Source organism: Sinocyclocheilus rhinocerous, unplaced genomic scaffold, assembly GCF_001515625.1.
Source record: "Sinocyclocheilus rhinocerous isolate Xijiao unplaced genomic scaffold, SAMN03320098_v1.1 scaffold72, whole genome shotgun sequence".
Lineage (NCBI taxonomy): Eukaryota > Metazoa > Chordata > Actinopteri > Cypriniformes > Cyprinidae > Sinocyclocheilus > Sinocyclocheilus rhinocerous.
The window spans coordinates 3,438,611-3,457,190 of record NW_015628351.1 but is presented as its reverse complement, the minus strand read 5'-3'; the positions used below and the strand labels follow the sequence as shown (position 1 = coordinate 3,457,190).

Sequence of the window (18,580 nt, the reverse complement as noted above, 5' to 3'; positions counted from 1 at the left end):
CCCCCCCACCCTCCAACGATCCAATCAATTCCAGAAGGACGCAATCAAGTCCCGCCCTCTCATTTCAGATGCCGTTTCACTCAGATATACGTCACAGTAGAGAAGAAAAGACAATTGCAACTTCCGTTTCATGCCGACTTTAAGGATGGCGTCAATATTGCCATATTAATTTGAGCCGGATTCAGACCCAGAGAATATTGAACAAGAGGAACCTTTGCACGCACAGATATTGCAAGACATATTAGAGTGGTAACGTTATTGTTGTTGTTGTTTTTTATTGGCTAAATCATGTTTTAGATAGGATGTCAACAACCGCTTAAAAATAACTGCATTTACTATGTACAGATAAGTGCATATGTATTATTTTTATTGTTATTTAATTCTAACATTATAACATGAATTGCAGTGAAACCGTTATACGGTTGAATTTATTTATACCATAGTCCAGTGTTTCCCAGGCGGCATATATATGCAAACTCATTCTCTTCCAGCAGGAGGTGCTGTGGGGGTGGTAGAGATCAAGGTTTCCCCGGTAACGGCTGTCAGACATTACATGCAAGATTAAATGAAAATGACGATTATTCAGGTGCATGTGTAATAACTTGCGAAAACTTGAGGCTACAGTAGCACTTCTTCTTCGTCGTCGTCTTGTAGTCCAAACGAGCCGTTCGTTGTAGTTCTTGAAAAGGGATTTTTTTTAAACGAAATATCTCCCTTTGGAGTGGACTTTGAGATTTGTAAGTTTGAAGATCTTTTTTATGCCCAAACATACACACTACACACTGACTAAAATTCTAAAAGTTAAAAAGCATAATAGGACCCCTTTAATTTTATTGCTAGAAGCATTTACAGCATTTTATACTAAATTCAGATGTGTTCTAAATTTTAAAAGAGCTGGGTGGGGGAAAAAACTGTTAACCCAAAATGAACAGAAAATAAAAATCTCATATAATATTTAGACCTCCTTAAAACCATTTTCTGAGTGCTAAACATATTTCCTTTTACTGAGTCTTGGTTAAAAAATAAAAAAACTCAAGAGTTTCTAAGGCTTTCCAAATCTACTTTGCACCCTTGTTCCAGTAAGTGTCTTATAATCAGTGGGCCTTATTCATGAAACACAAGCAGAGTGAATTTCTGTGTAGCAAATTGTCACATTCCGTCCAATGGGTCGATTTATGAAGGAATGGATTTTCACAAGAATGTTTTACACAGAAATTGTTCTGCACATGTTGGATGAATAATGTCCAATATTTCCAGTTAATGTTCCAAAAAATGTGAAGTTTAAAAAAAAAAAAATGCTGAAACAGCATTCAATAGCATTTCGCAATTTCTATGTGGGACCTGTCATGGTGAGGCTAGTTTGTGAAGACACATGCTCCTCTAGAGTGAATGACATTAGTTTTATTGAGATTGATGGCTGTATGTGTATGTGTATGCTTGTTCTCCTCTGGACAGGTGGATGCTGTCATGCCATTTGGGTGCCTTGCTCTGCGAGATGGGCGGACATACAATAGCCTGTCAGACATTACTGACAAATACGAGATTGGACAGGTCCTCAAGGCGTGAGTGTGCATAGATCTGCCATTATAGCCTTAAGAAAGCCAATCCATCAATTACATATGCATGATCTCATTAAACATTAATTTAAGATACATTTCTCCCAATAGATAGGTGCTTGTCACAGTAATGTGCTTATTAAAACAACCATAAGGGGTATTTATTACAGCATAAAATGCAGCATTCAATATAATTTCTCTTTGCAGCAAAGAATTTTGCGAGCTGTGCCTGGTAAAGGAACGACAGACGGACAAGGTCTATGTGTGCAAGAAATTCCTCAAGAAGGATGGCAGGAAAGTGCGGAAGGCAGCCAAGAACGAGATCATGATCTTGAAAATGTACGTGGTGACTCAAAACATCAACAGATGTAGGGTTTTGTGAGAGTGCTGATCTGAGAGGACAAATAAAAAATTTAAAGGGATAGTTCACCCAGAAATAAAAATTCTGCCCTTGTGTCATTTCAAACCTCAAATTTTCTTTAAACTCTGGAGCACAAAATTGTAAATGTAGCAGGGTGAGCTCCTCCTTTAAGGTTGGAGAGGGTAAGAGATGCTGTATGCATCGTCCTTGGTGTGATTACTTTTCTAACTGTCTTTGAAGTACTTTTCTCTATTTAATGTGAGATAAAGAAACTATTCAGCTTTTTGCCATGATGTATTTATTCCAGGGTCAAACACTCAAACATCCTGCAGCTGATTGATGCATTCGAGACCAGGAAAGAGTTCTTCATCATACAAGAGCTGTGAGTCTGACATCCGTTTGCCGGGATCAGTCATGTTCCCTTCCCAGTGTCATTCAGTAGGCCAAGGACACATCTCTCTACATCAGAACATCACTCTAGAAAATGCACTTCTTCTGTATCTGCTCCTCATGCAAATATCCACATCTAGCCAGAGCTAAAATCTATTAAAACCCTGTCATCTGCTTTTGCATGAATGACATTGACATGCTATTAGAGCTGTTAAGATTACAGTAATGAGTGACTATAATAGAAAATATCGTTTCTGGACAGTTAGTCATTTACTATTTCCATTGAGATTTTAAAGGTTCTCTTATATTTAGCTTGCAGGATGTTGGATGCAAATCTATCCTTCTGCAAAAAAAAAATTTGAAATGTCTGAAGAAGTTCAAATGTCATTTTGGTGGCAATGGTGTGTGTCAGTGTTACACTGAATTAGATGTACATGAAGTTGTCAAATTACTTATACAGTATATTATGATAAAACATTTTGACAAGATATTCTAAGATTTTGGAGCTTCACTTCTGTGCATCACTTTAGGTATGATTAAAATGTTTTGACCCAGATTTAGATTTATGATTTAGTTTTAAATTTGATTTAAAACGTAGATTTTTTTTATTTATGTTTAATATATTTTTATTATAATATATTCATAAACAATATGACATTTGAAAACTGTGCACTTTCTTTATGATTGCAGCTATTTGGCAAATTTGGTCAGGTTTTTTTATGTAATGGTTAACCAAAATCCTTCTAATATAGCACTGTGATATTAATGTACTAATTGTTTTATGTTTGGTGAGTAGCCAAAGAGCAAGAACCGATTTTGATTTAAATGGAACATTTATAATATTTATATAATTTTATAAGATTTGTATTATTACAAACACACACACATATTGGCCCATTGGTCCAGGGCATAATCCATCCATAACTTAAGTATGAATAAGCAACCTTACTGCTGATTAAATAAAGATTAAATAGGAATTAACTCTACAAACATATTCAGATCTCCCTTTTTCTCATTTATTTTTGTGACTGTGTGTTTGTCACAGGGCCACAGGTGGAGATGTGTTTGACTGGATCTTAGACCAGGGGAACTACACAGAGAGAGATGCCGCCAATGTGATCCGTCAGGTCTTAGAAGCAGTGGCGTACATTCACTCCCTCAACATAGTACACAGGAACTTAAAGGTGGGTTTGCAATCATAATATATTATCTATCAATGAAAAGTACATATGTGCAGTCCATATGCACTGTGTATAATACAATAATGGAGTGCAACATGTGCATTAATTGTAATGCAACTGGGCTGATATATGAAATTAAAAAGACAGGCCATTTGTAACGATACCTTGTGCTTTTGCTTCATTTTTTAACTTTATATACAAAGAAACAGTCTGAATATGTGATAATAAGGCTGTAACTCGGTGTTAACATGTGTTATTGTATATGTGTGTGCTGGGGATGTTTTTGTCTGCGGAGTATTAAATGATAATCAGTTATATTAATCAAACCCCTAGTCCTCTTTGAATCATAACACTGTGCATCTGTAATATTGCAGGAGCTCCCTGTGGGTGTCATTAATGTTCAAAACAAATATGAAAGTAATAAACAGTATTGCCACCTCCTGTGGTTCTAATGCTTCACACTAAATCCATTAAGGTTATGATGCTGTTTGTCATGAGACAACATGTGTTTGTAGTGCCCTCTAGTGCACGGCAGCAAAATGCTGTGCACAATATTAGCATCAGACATTCTCTGTTACATGTAAATGTGCATCTCATTTACTCAAAGCTCATTCTTGTCAGTAATGCATTATTCTGAATTGCCTCCTGGGTGTTTTTAGATATAGCTTTGATGCATTTCTTATTAAGGCTTGTGCTTGAAATATCACAGAACTGAGATACATATATTATACATAGTAGGTCAGCTGTGTGTTTTCAGATTTATCTTAAAGACAAAACTCATTCTTCACATTGAGACGGGTGAAGGGTGTGTCCTGTCTGGTCTCTACTGGCCAGCTGAAAGACAAATATCAACATTATTTGGGACACATCAACCTCTTATTCAGTCATACTTTGGCCTAATGCCATGTCTTTCCTTGTGTCATTACTTATATATTAAAGTATTGATTTTTTGTTTCGTTTTTTACCCGGTGCCTTTTTCTGTCATTTCAGCTGGAGAACTTGATGTACTATAGAGAGAGTAACCACAACAAGGTCGTTTTGCGGGATTTTTACCTGTCCAGGTTTGAGAACGGCTCAATCACCGAGCCCTGCGGGACACCCGAGTATCTGGGTAATGATTTATCACATGATCTCTTTATTTATTTGTACTTGTATGTGAAGTACTAACCTTCCCATCTTTTGTTGTTGTTGTCATATTTCCTGTCAGCCCCTGAAGTGGTGGCTCGTCATCGCTATGGAAGACCAGTCGATTGTTGGGCAGTGGGGGTCATTATGTACATCTTGTAAGTTGGTGTTGGATACATTGTGTTGACATTCAATTGATTTGTCAGCGATTCTTTATTATCTTTATGCTTGGCTCTTTAAAACAGAGGTTAGTGGCTTTCTGCTTTCAGAAGACTGGTCAGAAATCATGAAATTAATTTAGAATTTTTTTTGTTTAATGTTTCTAAAATGCAGATTGTTCCAAAATAGCAACCCATTTACCATTTATTTTGACACCACAAATTTATAACTGTAAAAAAAACTGCCTGCCTGTAGTTTTATACAGCATCTATGACACCAAAAAAACTTGATTTAAAATTAATCCCAGTAAATCTGCAGCATAAACTCATACACACTAATGTATTCAACACAACAGATTATAATACAAATCATACAAATTTCATTTGTAGGTTGTCTGGAAACCCTCCGTTCTATGATGAAACTGAGGAGGAGAACACAGACATGCACAACCGAATAATATTCTGCCGCATTGTTGCTGGAGAATTTGAATTTGATTCACCATACTGGGATGAAATTTCCCCTGCTGGTACTAATACTAATTCCTGATCTGATCAAAACTTTTTTTTTAAAGTTTTTGATGCTTTAAACCTCAGTCTTCCTCTCTTTAATGTCATGCAGCGAAAGAGCTGGTCTGCAGACTTATGGAGGTTGACCCGATGCTGAGAATTACTGCACAAAATGCCCTTTCGCATGGATGGTAAGACTATATACGAACACACAAACTCAAACACTCGGTTGCTTTTTTCAGAGACAACACATCAACGTTTTTTTTTTGTTTCTTTGTTTTTTCGCCAGGATCGCTGGAAATGGGGCTTCGGAAAAGAATCTGAAGGAAGGAGTCTGTGCTCAATTTGAGAAAAACTTTGCAAAGGCCAAGTGGAGGGTAAGAGGAATCTACTATCATACACAACAGTCATGTACAACTTGCCAGGTGCCTCTAATGATTGTATTAATCACTCTTCTAGAAAACGGCACAATAAATAATAGGATAATGGATAAGGACAGTAACTGTAAAGATGGTAATGCCAAATAAAGCTGTTGTTTATTAAAGGTTCTGATGGTTATTATATTAATGTTTGCTTTTTCCTTGCATGTGATACCCAGGATTTGAAGGTACTGTTGATATTCGCGGGGCAGCCTAGAGGCAGAGATTCTTTTCTCTGTATAACAATCTTTGACTTGGGCACTCATATTTCCTTTAGCATCATACCTAGTGTACATTGCTACAGTGTCTCATGGCCTGGCCTGATTCTTTAAGCAGCGATCATTCAGGAAATATGTAGTTCAAGTTGATTGTTGGAAAGATTCTCGCTGTACTTAAGCCTCTCTGTATCTGCACACCAGTAACTAACAAATTTATCACTGCCCAGCTGGTCCCATGTGCATTCAGTCATATGCCGTCTGGCTTTTACTCATAGTGTCCTCAATATTCCAGTTTGAATTCCAGTTAGTCCTTCATTCACTCAGACAAATCTCCAGATTGAATATTCATCGTAGTGTCACATTTTTGTGTATGAAAAGTTGTCCCTGTGTTTGTGTGTGTGCCAGAAAGGATCAAAGTGGTCCTCATGAAAAGACAGAGAGAGAGAGCAAAGTGATTTGTCCTCAGATGACTTACCGTGGCCCTGATTCATTGATTCACATCATGCTTTTGTCGATGACACATACATATCAAAAACATTTCATTCAGATCAGCAGCCAGTAATAAACACAAATGAGCCAAAAATGGCTCTTATTTTCATTTCATTGTTGGGTTCCGGCATAATTATTAGCTGTAATTTGTAGTTGGTGAAATAACTTAACTGCTAAAAATCTGTTGCTGAAAAAAAATGAGACGCCTCCCCGAAATTACTAAAACACCCATCTCCAATGTATTTGTCTCATGAAAGCGATAGAGATGAAAATTGCTACCACAGACTGCCACCCTGTTAACAATGCATTTCACATCCATAGCAAAGAAGACCTCATGTTACTTTATAATTTACTAGGTACTAAGTGTTTGGTATGTCTTCATTTCACTTTCAGAAAGCGATTCGTGTCACCACATTCATGCAGCGTCTTCGAGCCTCTGAAGTGGGATCTTCTGATGGGGTAGTTGAAGGCCAGGGCAAAGAGGACAAAGCGGATGGATTAGATGGTAAAGGGATACAAACAGACTCAGGCGGCATTTCTACTGTGAGCATGTCCCATGAGGTGTCTGTCGAAAGCAGACCTGTGGAGAATCAAGAAGAGGAGAAAGCAAGACACCTAAAAGCAGAAGAGAAAGAAGCAGAGACCCTTGCCAGATCAAACAGCTCTTTAAAAGTACAAGCAGGTGAGCCGAACAAAAAAGAGACTACTGAAGGCACTTCTGATAGGGAGGACAAACCATCAACAAGAGCGAGCCAGAAAGCCAAGACCTCGGACAACCGAGAGAACAATGTTCCCAAGGAGCCAGAGGCCACAACTGTTGGCAGTGTCGAAAATAAATCACCTTTCCCTGATACTCCAAATCGACGCACAATGGCAGCCAAACTCTCAATGGATCATGGCTCATGTTCAGATGCCAAAACCAGTACCTTGTCAGTGGGAAAGGAACCAACTCTTAAATCGGAAGACAAAAAAGACACAATCCATGATATGGCCGCAAGTAGCTGGTGTCAAACACAGCTCCCGGAAGCAGTTGCAGAGAGTCCAGCAGAAGTAGGAGTGACTTGCGAGGTCAATCCTAAGAGCAGAGAGTTGAAGAAAGGACGAACGGACAAGGGTTGCCAGTCAGTGAAAAACATCCAGTGTACATATGCAGGATTGGGATCTTCAAGTCTTGGCTGTGATAAAACAGTATTTGAGCAGGAGCTGCAAGAGATGGTCCATGGTGCATCAGGGTACGGTAGCCCGTACTGTCCAACTTACTCTGTCGGACAGTACGGTGGCCTGGATCCTGGAAGTGGAGCGAGTGCAGACTGGCAAATGGATTGTGTAATCGAACAAATTGAAAAGCAAATGGCTGCTGTGTTAGAGAAGATCGAGGGGGACATGCCTTCATTGCTGGAGCAGATCAGCGACCATCCCGAGACCCTTCCGAGAGCAAAGAGCGCCAGCTCTTCCCCATCACCCCGACCTCGCTTGCACCATCATTCGACCCCACCACCCCTTCCCACCACACCTCGCCCAGCAATGCCTTCTCTACCACACCTGACCATCCCGCCTCCCTCATACCCACCACCTTCCCCACCCAGTCACATCCAGGGTCACAGCCATCCAACTGCCGACGAGGGTAACAGTGACGGCCAGAAGTCTACAAAGCGGTCTGGCCAATCACCAAGGAGAAGTTTGTCAGGAACAGGGTTGTAAATATGCTAAAAGGATGTGAACGCTCAAGAATAAAGTAGGTACGGCATGTAACAAAAAAATCTTTGGGATATGGATTATGGATCCATGAGTACAGCATACCTTTCGGGGCTATACAAAGATCTATGGGCTCCAATGCAAAGAGCCTTGTTATTGATTGTATGTGAAGGATAAGAAGCTTTTTTTAATGTGTAAAGAGGAAAGTGAGCAAACTGAACACTATTTTGTAATATTAGAGAAAACAGTTAAGGTTATCCCACTTTAAATGGTTGTAAATGGCTCTGCTCTACACTACAAAATAATTGCAAACACTATTATGTTTCCTAAATAATTTCATAATTATAACGTAGAGTCTGTGGATACAGTTTGGATACAAGAGTTTATATAACCTGAAAAATTCACCTTTAATGAAACTTGTTTCCTTAAAACAAGTTGGCGTCCTGCTCTGTTTTGGAGAACCGCTGCACAATTGCTCTTCACCAGGTACTGACTTTGGAGGGTGTTATTATTTTTGTCACTTCATCCATCTTGGATTTTTGCTCTGAGATAGTGAAGTTGAAGCAGTCCATCTGTGTACTCTCATCAATCATTTACCTTCTGTAATATTTCCAATAAGACTATTTCATTTATCTTTCTTATTGTATATTCTCGCATCGTACAGCAGTTTCTATACATCTCTGCCAAACATGACAGTCTTTCATTGATTGAGAATAATAATGCTCAGAGGGCGAGAATTGATCATAACTTCAACTTCTACTTTAAAACTATATTCTCTTTCCTGGCCTTTTTTTCTGCTGTTGTATGTGTCCATCTACGTGTTTGTTTGATTCTCATTCTCTTACTCTATTTTCTCAATTTATGATGCATACTAGTATATCTTTACATTGTAAAGTACTTTTGCTAATATATCCTAAAGTAAGCTCTAATGTCTATATGTAAAATCCTCGCAAATGTCTGTGAACTGTAACTGTGGCTTCCACCTCCCCAATTATTATATAGATTTTGGTGATGTGAATATTATTCCAAGTTATTTTTTGCACTCTCTACATGACTATTTCAATAAAATTAAGCTCAAACTATCTTGTTTTATAGCCTTTTCTTTTGGCATGATTGGTATAAAATGACAGTTGGTACATAACTAGCCTTATAGTAAATATTATAACTACAAAATAACTTTGCATCAAATATGCTTAATTTGCTTAAAATACTAAAAAGGGCTATCATAGACACTTGCCAACTAGCACGTTTGCTACCCTAATTTATGGATGTTTCCAGTTCAGAATGGATAGAATTATTTGGTAATAATTAGCAGTGTTTTATTTTCACTTTTCACAGGATTTTTAACTTTTAGTTCATCACACTACTAAGAAGTCACTAGTTCACTCTCTTCTTAGCACTTTGCCACTTTCCTGTTAATTACAGATATGCTACTATACTAATTTTCTTTTTTAGTTAACAACACTTTCAGCACATTGTTACTGTCTGCTACAGATGCATTTAACTACTTTTTACTACAACACAATGTCTTATACTTCAGGAGTTCCTTAGTGCTCTTATCCCATTACTTAAATCATTGTTTAACAGATTTCCCAATCTTTTTATCATTTACCTTAATGTTTACATACTTTATGCCTGCCTTTTGTTTGCACAGTCTATTTATTGTCTGTATTGTCAACGTCCTGCAATCTGAGCTGCTTCTTAAGTATTTCAATGCCCAGAAAATCCTGTGTAAGCTTTGAAAATGACAAAAGGGCAGTTGACATGAAATACCTTTTCATCACGTTGGCATGCCATGTGGTGACAATAGACTGTATAAAAACAGGTGGTGACACCCTACAGCCATCCTAAATTATTTTACATACAGTTGCATTTTAAATGCATTATTATGCGCGTAGTTTTAATGAGCTCATACTAATTTGTTATTAATTGGAAAATTTTCACTGCAGGACCATTTCAAATGATCCAGTCAATACAGACATATTTTTAAACTGTTAAAATTTCAAAAGAAATAGTACAACATACCAATTTGCTTACCCGTTAATATACATTTTAACCCGAAATCTTGATGTGTATTAAAAAAAAAACATGTTCTACCTAAAAGCAACTTCACGCACATTTCTAAGCATAAAAACTACGTCTCCCATAGAGCATAGCGCAACCCAAGCTTTGGGCGAGTCTATTTTGTAACTCGGTGGGGGGATAGCAAAATAACATTTTCGACCAACTATAGAAAGGTTTTTCATTATTACCCAATTACGTTTGTTCTAAAATGTTATTCTAAACGTTTAACATTTGACCATCAACGCATTTAATGTATTTGACGGTTTAATATAAACACAAGTTTGTGTAATTTCCCTGTATCTTGAATAATAGTACGGTCTCAAACTCTGCACATGTTGGGTCTACGCTCCTGAACTGAAGAATACTTGCTGAACTGTTGTTAACGGTGCAGGGAATAGCCGGTCAGGCAACCGTCCAGCCTCCCCTCACACTGGAAAGTCACGGAGCTCCCACCACTTCCAGGGATAAAGTTACAGAAACGGTTTGAGTTAACCTTTTTGTTGTTTATCTTTTGCCCGCGAGGTATTTCTATATTCAGTACCGTGGAGAGGCCAAGTAATATCGGATGTGGTGAGTTCTGCATACTTATGTGCCTAGCTAATGCTAACTAGCTAACGTCTCCACAAGAACACAGTTACAGCTAGCCAAGGCCAAGTTTTTACCGCTGAAGTCAGCTAAGCAGGCGCAACAATTTGCCTGTAAATTTCAATGGGCCACTTTAGGAACAACCAGCTAACGGCATGCGCGAGACAATGCGCCCCATGCGCGCATCACGAGCTGGGGATAAAAGAAACCAACTCATTCTTGCGGAAAAGTTGGCTAGTTCTCCCGTCATATGGTTTGGGCTATTTTTCAGATTTCCTTCATGCTTTGCAAGAAGGTTGCGCTAAGCTAACAAGCCTCGTTTTAGCAGGCTAACGTTATCGCAAAACGTCCTCGCATCGTTTCCCTAAAAGCTAGCCTGGAAAGATAGCGAGATAATCTGACTGCCCACATATCTGCACAACTGCTCAGATTACATTCTTTTAAAAGTATCTCAAGATTCACCCTAGGAAAAATAGACCAAATACTGAATCAAACCTGTCAGCGTATGGAGTACCAAGTCGTTGCTTTGCTTCTCCGCTTAGATCACTGATCATTAAACCTCAACCTGTTTATGTCACCCTGTGCATTGTTAGCATCGATTTGCTATAATGTAAACTGCAACTTTAAACCCCAAGATCCCTCTTTAGTAAGCATGCAACTTGCTATGTGAAACTCATCTTAAGATGGTGTTTTGCAGCGAGCTAACTGGCTCACTCGGACTGCGAGGTTTTGACTATCAAGTGCAGGTGCGTGAGCGGCAGAAGGATGCGATGCGTTGGGGGTTGTTGACATTATTTGTACTTGCTGTAAAGGTAACTCACACGGGGCATTTGCTTCTTGTATGCACCATGTGCGAGAATAAGCGGCCCACTTGGGCCTTTGTCACAAGTATCACCCCATCCCCCAACGCTTATTCCTCTCATTTACAAGAAAGCCCATGCCTAACCCCTCATTTTAGCAGTCATTGCTTTTGAAAGGCACAGTTTTACATGGTTTGTTGTTTTAGGGGATGTAAACTGCTCTATGCAAATAAATGAGGGCAATTCTTCAGTGGTTATATGTATGCATCATGTGTATGGATGTTCAGTGTTTCTGCGGGCTGTTATTTTATGTTTTTTTTATGGCTTTATATTAAGCCACTGTTTATCCCCATCTGCAAGGGTGACATATTTTACCCAAATGGTTTATGTCAAGTATGTCTGCTCCTTAGTAAAATAGTTGTGACATACTTTACAGAGTCAGCTGTCAACTAGCAGGTTGTATGGCTTTCTTTATGTTTATGTTAAGTAGAGTGAATAAGTGCAGCATCTGCTTTAGTGTTTTTTGGTAAATGATGTCTAAGTTATCAAATTAGCACTTTACTTCCTTCATTCAGCCGTTGACAGATCTACAGATTTGCATGATTATTTATTGCAAAAGGTTTTGCATGCCATAATATACTGTAATCACTAGAATGCTGCTTGTCTGATCTGACGTGAGGTTATTTTGACTAGTAATACATATTCAGTGTTATTACCAAACCCATATGAACATTTAGTTTTGGTGGTTAATTGTAAATAAATCATATCTTTACATTGCTGTAGCATAAAGTGCCACTGAGAGACATTCATGACAATATCTTGCAAAATGGTGTAAAAATTGAGAATTGTAGACTGAATGCATTAACATATTTTCCACCCTCAACAAGATTATAATTGTATTGTGTTGTCATGTAGCTATAGCTTTTTATATGGACAGGGACCATATTAGGATGCAAATAATACATACATCATAATTTTTCCTTAAAACATTGCTTTTATTTTCAGTATCATTTGTATCTCATATGTAAATTGTCCAGGACACAAAATCATTTAAGGGAAAGTTCACACAAAATAAGAACTCATCATTTTCTCACCCTTTACATCGTTCCAAAAATGTTTGCCTTTTTTCTGCGGAACACAGGATGTTTTTAAGAAAATTGGTAACCAGAAAGTTTTGGTTGCCATTGACAAACACTGAATGGAAAAAATACATATCTTTTATGTTGCACAAAAAGAACAAAGAAGTCATACTGGTATGGAGTGTCATGAGGAGGAAGAAAATTAGGGCAGTTTTCATTGTTGGCAAACTATCCTTCTACAGCATGGGTTCAGTTCTTTATCCACAGCCTCATGACAATAGATAACGTGGTTCAGTTCAATGAGCACAACTGAATATCAATTACAGGAGCCTGAAGTCCCGGCATATGAAGAAGTGGGTGGGTTTTCCGTAAAGTCATAGGTAGGACAGCCAATGGGCGCCTGTAGAGGATTGCAGCAGTCTTGGCCAGACCACCTTTTCCTGTTCCTCTTTATCCCATGTAGCTATAGCTTTTTATATGGACAGGGACCATATTAGGATGCAAATAATACATACATCATAATTTTTCCTTAAAACATTGCTTTTATTTTCAGTATCATTTGTATCTCATATGTAAATTGTCCAGGACACAAAATCATTTAAGGGAAAGTTCACACAAAATAAGAACTCATCATTTTCTCACCCTTTACATCGTTCCAAAAATGTTTGCCTTTTTTCTGCGGAACACAGGATGTTTTTAAGAAAATTGGTAACCAGAAAGTTTTGGTTGCCATTGACAAACACTGAATGGAAAAAATACATATCTTTTATGTTGCACAAAAAGAACAAAGAAGTCATACTGGTATGGAGTGTCATGAGGAGGAAGAAAATTAGGGCAGTTTTCATTGTTGGCAAACTATCCTTCTACAGCATGGGTTCAGTTCTTTATCCACAGCCTCATGACAATAGATAACGTGGTTCAGTTCAATGAGCACAACTGAATATCAATTACAGGAGCCTGAAGTCCCGGCATATGAAGAAGTGGGTGGGTTTTCCGTAAAGTCATAGGTAGGACAGCCAATGGGCGCCTGTAGAGGATTGCAGCAGTCTTGGCCAGACCACCTTTTCCTGTTCCTCTTTATCCGAGCAGCTCCGCCCCTGTGCCACAGCTGCCATTTTGGTTTTGTTCTGTTCGCTGAAACAAAACCAGAAACGCGAGACGGGCAGGCAGCAGACTGAACGACACAGTGACTCGGCAGGATAGTGAAGGGGCTTTACTCACAGCATCTCGCCCAGCGCTGTTCGTGCTGTTGCTGTCTGTTTTCTCCTCACACCTACATCAGCCTGCAATCCGCACCATTTAAGTTAGTTTCACACGAGGAGCGGTTTGCTGACACAGAGTGGACTGAGAAGGATTATTGGTAAGAGGCAAACCATTGCACTCGGTGCAAGCAGCTGTCCGCTCGGATAGCGCTTTATCGTGTGTATTTCCCCGCCTAGGCTCGTATAATTATGTGATGGCTGATCGGCATGGACCAGATTGTTGTGTTTGTACAGGCGCCGAGTTCTTTCATTCACTGGTTAGCATGCGAACTAGCGAGCTAGGCCTCAGGCTGAGTAAACTGCCTTCACCTACTATTACAAAGCATGTAGCAGGCTAGCAAGCTAGTTGTCTAAGAATCCCCTCGTGCTCCCTGCTAAGTGATCATCCAGTTAAATTTGTCAAATCTGATCAGCGTCAAGTTACGCGACCTGCTTCGCGTGTCTGCTTAATTTAGCATTCGATGTCTTGACGTACTGTAGATTATTTTTTTGCGTCTCGTCGAAACGGAAGTGAAATCTGAAATTTACAAAGCAGGTGTAACCGTTGATCTTTACGAGATAATAGAGCTTGTATGTTATTTTTTGCTTATGTCGCGCACAGATTTGTTCATGTTTCGGTTTCGTTTGGGTCAAATCAGAGGGTGGGCACCTCAATCTGCTCATATTGTAGTCTTGGAGTGTCAATATATTAAGTTCACTTAGCCATCTGTACGCTAATGGATTTTGTGGGCATTATTTTGGTTTTATTAAACAAATTAAAATTCACTCTCGTGTTGTTCTAAACGTGTGACTGACTGACTTTCTTTCGTGGAACAAATAAGTTGTTGTCAGGCAGAATGACAGCCTCAGTCATTGTATGGAAAAAATGAGTGAATGTTGATTGAGGCTGTAATTTTCTGCCTGACAACTCTTTCCATGTAGCACAGGAGTCACCATACAGGTTTAGAACAACAGGAGAGTGAGGAAATGTTCTCCCTTAAATGTCGAGAATTCTGTTCAGAACGGCACGGTTGTATGCGGAATTTCCGCTCGTGCGCAGCTCGCGAGTTTGTAGTCATTCTAGAATCTACGCTCTCTTTCGAGGGCCGTTGAACTCTATGCAAATTAAAGAGCTTTATAAAGTTTCGTTTGCAAATTAAAGCGCTTTATAAAGTTTAGTTTCAGTAAAGCAAGTCTTCTTCCTCCTGTTTCTTACACCATATTTTAGTGAATGTCGTAAATGTTGAACTCCGCGTCATTCAGTGCCTTATTAATGAGATATCCTAACATGGAATATGAATGAATGGGCAACCGGCATAAGAGTTTAAGTTTGTGTTGTGGAAACGCTGCACTGAACCGGTCTTGGGATGTGACATTCACTGCAGTTTTGTTTTAATGAATCAGTGGTTTTGTTAAGGCAGAATGGGTGAGCCAGTAAATGCACAGGCCTTTCACCATAAACACAACGCTTCTGTCCGCGAGCTATTTATAGCCAAAGCGCTTCATCTTGCGGCAGAAATCAGGCTCCCCTTGTGCTGTGGAAAGACAAACCTTATTGTTTTTATTCCACATATAAGTGATCTGAATGTTCATTTTATTTTTTCTTAGTACAATCTAATTTAAATGCAATTATATGCGAAATATGAGTATCTAATAATAACTAGCCTTGGTTTTATAGACTAGAATTTCTTTGTGTCCTTTAGAATGATGCTGACTTTGCTGCATTGCTGGTACAATTGATTTTTTTTTTATCTCTTAAAGGAACTGTCCAGTGCTGAAATAACCATTTATGTATATAAGGCCATATTTCAACATTCTTCTGAATGCAGATTACATGTTGTTTTACACAGATGAAATTTTAAAAAATACATTTGTGCTCTTTTGTTCCATGTTGGCTTTATACCAAGATTTTAAAACATCTTTGTTCAATAATGAATAAAGTACAATTAGTAGAGCGATTTTTGTCCAGGTGCTTGCACATTACATAATGTATTCAAACCATTTGGATGTTGCTATTATTGTTCATTTGCACCACTGCTTTCCATTTGTTTGTGGAAATAACATGAGCTTTTGCCAAGTCCAAGAACAAATAGCCTGAAAATGCTTTTAAGTCTCCACTAAGATGATAATTGGTTTGTTTCATTTGGGAAACTCATTCCACCAAAATTAAGTGACCTGTAAGATGCTGTTCTTTTTATTTTCTCTGTAGATTTGACATGATCTGCAGTGTTTGTGTATCAATCTTTATGCACTCCAAACCCATAATATTCACTTCAGAAAAATACAGAGGTTGAGTTTTCTTTCATCTCTCCTAGATGTCCAGCTCGCCGCTGTCCAAGAAGCGTCGCGTGTCAGGATCAGAGACGAAGACGGGATCCCACTGCTCCTCCTCTAACTCTGTCAGAACCGAACTGTCACACACACCAGCTAACGTAGGTTCACAACCCTCTACGGACACCTTGGCAATTGAATCGCCATTGGCTAGTAAATTTTATATATATATTTATATATATGTATGTTTGTAAAATGGCACAGCTTTTTAAAAAATCTGAAGGTACTACATTCTTAACACTGGCGAGTAAAATCGGAGAATTTATTAGCCAGTGGCTAATATTAGACATCATTTAGTCGCCCAGAGTGAAGATTAGTCGCATATGCGAGTGATTTACTCGCAATGTAGAGGGTTGGTTCAAGTCAAGCTTTTCTGAACTAACTTGTTTGCATATAACTGGGACATCTAGATAATCTGAACTAGTATGTGTAGTCGCATATTTTGTGAATATAATCTTCATTCTTTACTGTGCCTGGTTGTTGAAAGGCAGCCAGTTTCATAAGTTATGTGGTTTTGGTCTCTGCAGGGCATGGCTAAGAATGGAAATGATGCTGAGATCGACGAGGGCTTGTACTCCAGACAGCTGTGAGTTTGGCCTTCATTTCAGTTTGAAGTATCCTTAGAACGTTCTTTCTGAGCAAATAAGAGGTCACATGAGTAGATGTTAAATTTAGTATGTGTCTCTCAGGTACGTACTGGGCCATGATGCTATGAAGCGGATGCAGAGCTCCAATGTTCTGATCTCAGGGCTGCGAGGTTTGGGTGTAGAGATAGCCAAGAATGTCATTCTGGGTGGAGTCAAGAGCGTCACCCTGCATGACCAGGGCGTGGCTGAGTGGAAGGACCTTTCTTCACAGGTCAGTGGTTGGTCGTGAGTCATAACCATAAGTGTGTGGATGCAAAACGCAGTCATTGCTGCTAATTTTGTTCAATGTAAAGGCACTGTAAAATAACTAAAACAAGAGCATAGTCAAAATCCACATTTGGTGGCTCAAACAAGAGGTAAATTACATTACTGTCCTACCTAAGTTTGGGTTCAATAAGATAAAGTAATGTTACAGAAGATTTCTATTTATTTTTATTTATTTAACTTTATTTGAAAAGGGACCATGCACAATTTTAACATAAATGTTTCCATTTCATGCATTGTACCGAATTTAGCCAATGGCTAGTTTTCATCCGCGGTCCCTTGGCAGGTAATCATAATCATAGGTAAACATAAAAACATAAGACAACAAACACATACAATACAGTAGGGGTGGGAATCGCAGGGTACCTCACGATACGATATGAATCACGATACATGGCTCACGATAACGGTACAGCAATTCTGCGATGATCGATATATTGCTAGACAATTATATAATGATACATCACGATACCTGTCTAACTATGAAAACAAAATGCCTGTGAAAAGGTTAAGTGCAAGTTTTCTCAAGTCCAAACTGTTAGAAAACCATAGCCTATATATATAAACCTGGTACATTTCAAAATTTACCTGGAGTGCTTTCTCAACCTTTCCTCTCCTCTCATCATAAAAACGGAGCCCCGCACACATGACATGCAGGGAAAAAATAACTATTCACATCGCCTCTTTTGTGCACTCAGGTTCGTTATTTCAAATGTGGACGCGCGGCAAGCACACAAACTGCACACTTCTGCGCCACATTATGGCTCTGACGAGGTTTTGTTTCGTCGTCCATGCCATAGGTGCAGATTTGTTTCTGCCGGTCGGTGCCCACTGCAAAACGCGCACTTGCAATATCTGAGAGAGAGGGAGAGCATCCAGTTTTGTTCACATAAAACTAGGGCTGGGTATCGTTCAAAAATGTTCGATATCGGTACCGATACCTTGACTTCGATACCGGTTCCTGAAGAAGTATACCCGGGCCTTGATTGGCTCACTGACGCTGATGAGATTAACCCCTTAGGTATCGAAATTTGGTACCGAACGACGAGACGTTTTTCGATACTCGATGGTATCGAGGCAATTCGGTCGGTGCCTAAAAAGTATCGAACTCGATACCCAGCCCTACATAAAACTGGATGCGCCAGCGCCGCTCTCTCTCACTCATAGTGAGGGAAATCCACCTGCGATCTGAGCGGAGAGGTTAGGCTACTGATGGACTGAATATGCGCTCTGCAGTAATAACGTGATCGGTGCCTATGGTCCACGCTAGGCTTGCCGCGATAGTCGGTGATAATCAGTTAAGCCGCAACACCGGTTTCGTCACTTGCCCACCGCGTCACTGACTCCCACTGTTGTTTTGATTTTTTTTATAGTAATAAAAATAATTTAGTTCAGTAAAAGAACAGACACTACAATTAAAAACTGAACGCGGCTGCTCAATGCAGCGTGCCGAACGACAGTCGCATCACA

At 39.1% G+C, this 18,580-nt stretch overlaps 2 protein-coding genes across 7 annotated transcripts in view; both read left to right on the top strand.

The window, feature by feature from the left end:
- The window catches only part of LOC107737586 (caM kinase-like vesicle-associated protein), a 39,930-nt gene extending 30,790 nt beyond the window's left edge, over positions 1-9,140 (top strand). For 2 of the 3 annotated variants that reach the window (XM_016549137.1, XM_016549134.1), the window contains 11 exons: positions 1,456-1,562; positions 1,764-1,895; positions 2,225-2,299; positions 3,353-3,491; positions 4,479-4,599; positions 4,696-4,771; positions 5,162-5,298; positions 5,391-5,469; positions 5,568-5,655; positions 5,877-5,885; positions 6,798-9,140. In XM_016549137.1, coding sequence (XP_016404623.1) covers positions 1,468-1,562; positions 1,764-1,895; positions 2,225-2,299; positions 3,353-3,491; positions 4,479-4,599; positions 4,696-4,771; positions 5,162-5,298; positions 5,391-5,469; positions 5,568-5,655; positions 5,877-5,885; positions 6,798-8,105 — 2,259 coding nt within the window. In that variant the 5' untranslated portion in view covers positions 1,456-1,467 and the 3' untranslated portion in view covers positions 8,106-9,140. The remainder of the gene's footprint in view (positions 1-1,455; positions 1,563-1,763; positions 1,896-2,224; positions 2,300-3,352; positions 3,492-4,478; positions 4,600-4,695; positions 4,772-5,161; positions 5,299-5,390; positions 5,470-5,567; positions 5,656-5,876; positions 5,886-6,797) is intronic. The other variant, XM_016549136.1, reaches the window with a different exon arrangement.
- A 1,354-nt stretch (positions 9,141-10,494) lies between these two features.
- The window catches only part of LOC107737583 (ubiquitin-like modifier-activating enzyme 1), a 33,133-nt gene continuing 25,047 nt past the window's right edge, over positions 10,495-18,580 (top strand). Inside the window, exons 1-4 of one of the 4 annotated variants that reach the window (XM_016549130.1) lie at positions 10,495-10,644; positions 16,184-16,300; positions 16,727-16,785; positions 16,889-17,057. In XM_016549130.1, coding sequence (XP_016404616.1) covers positions 16,184-16,300; positions 16,727-16,785; positions 16,889-17,057 — 345 coding nt within the window. In that variant the 5' untranslated portion in view covers positions 10,495-10,644. The other 3 variants (XM_016549129.1, XM_016549131.1, XM_016549128.1) reach the window with 3 other exon arrangements.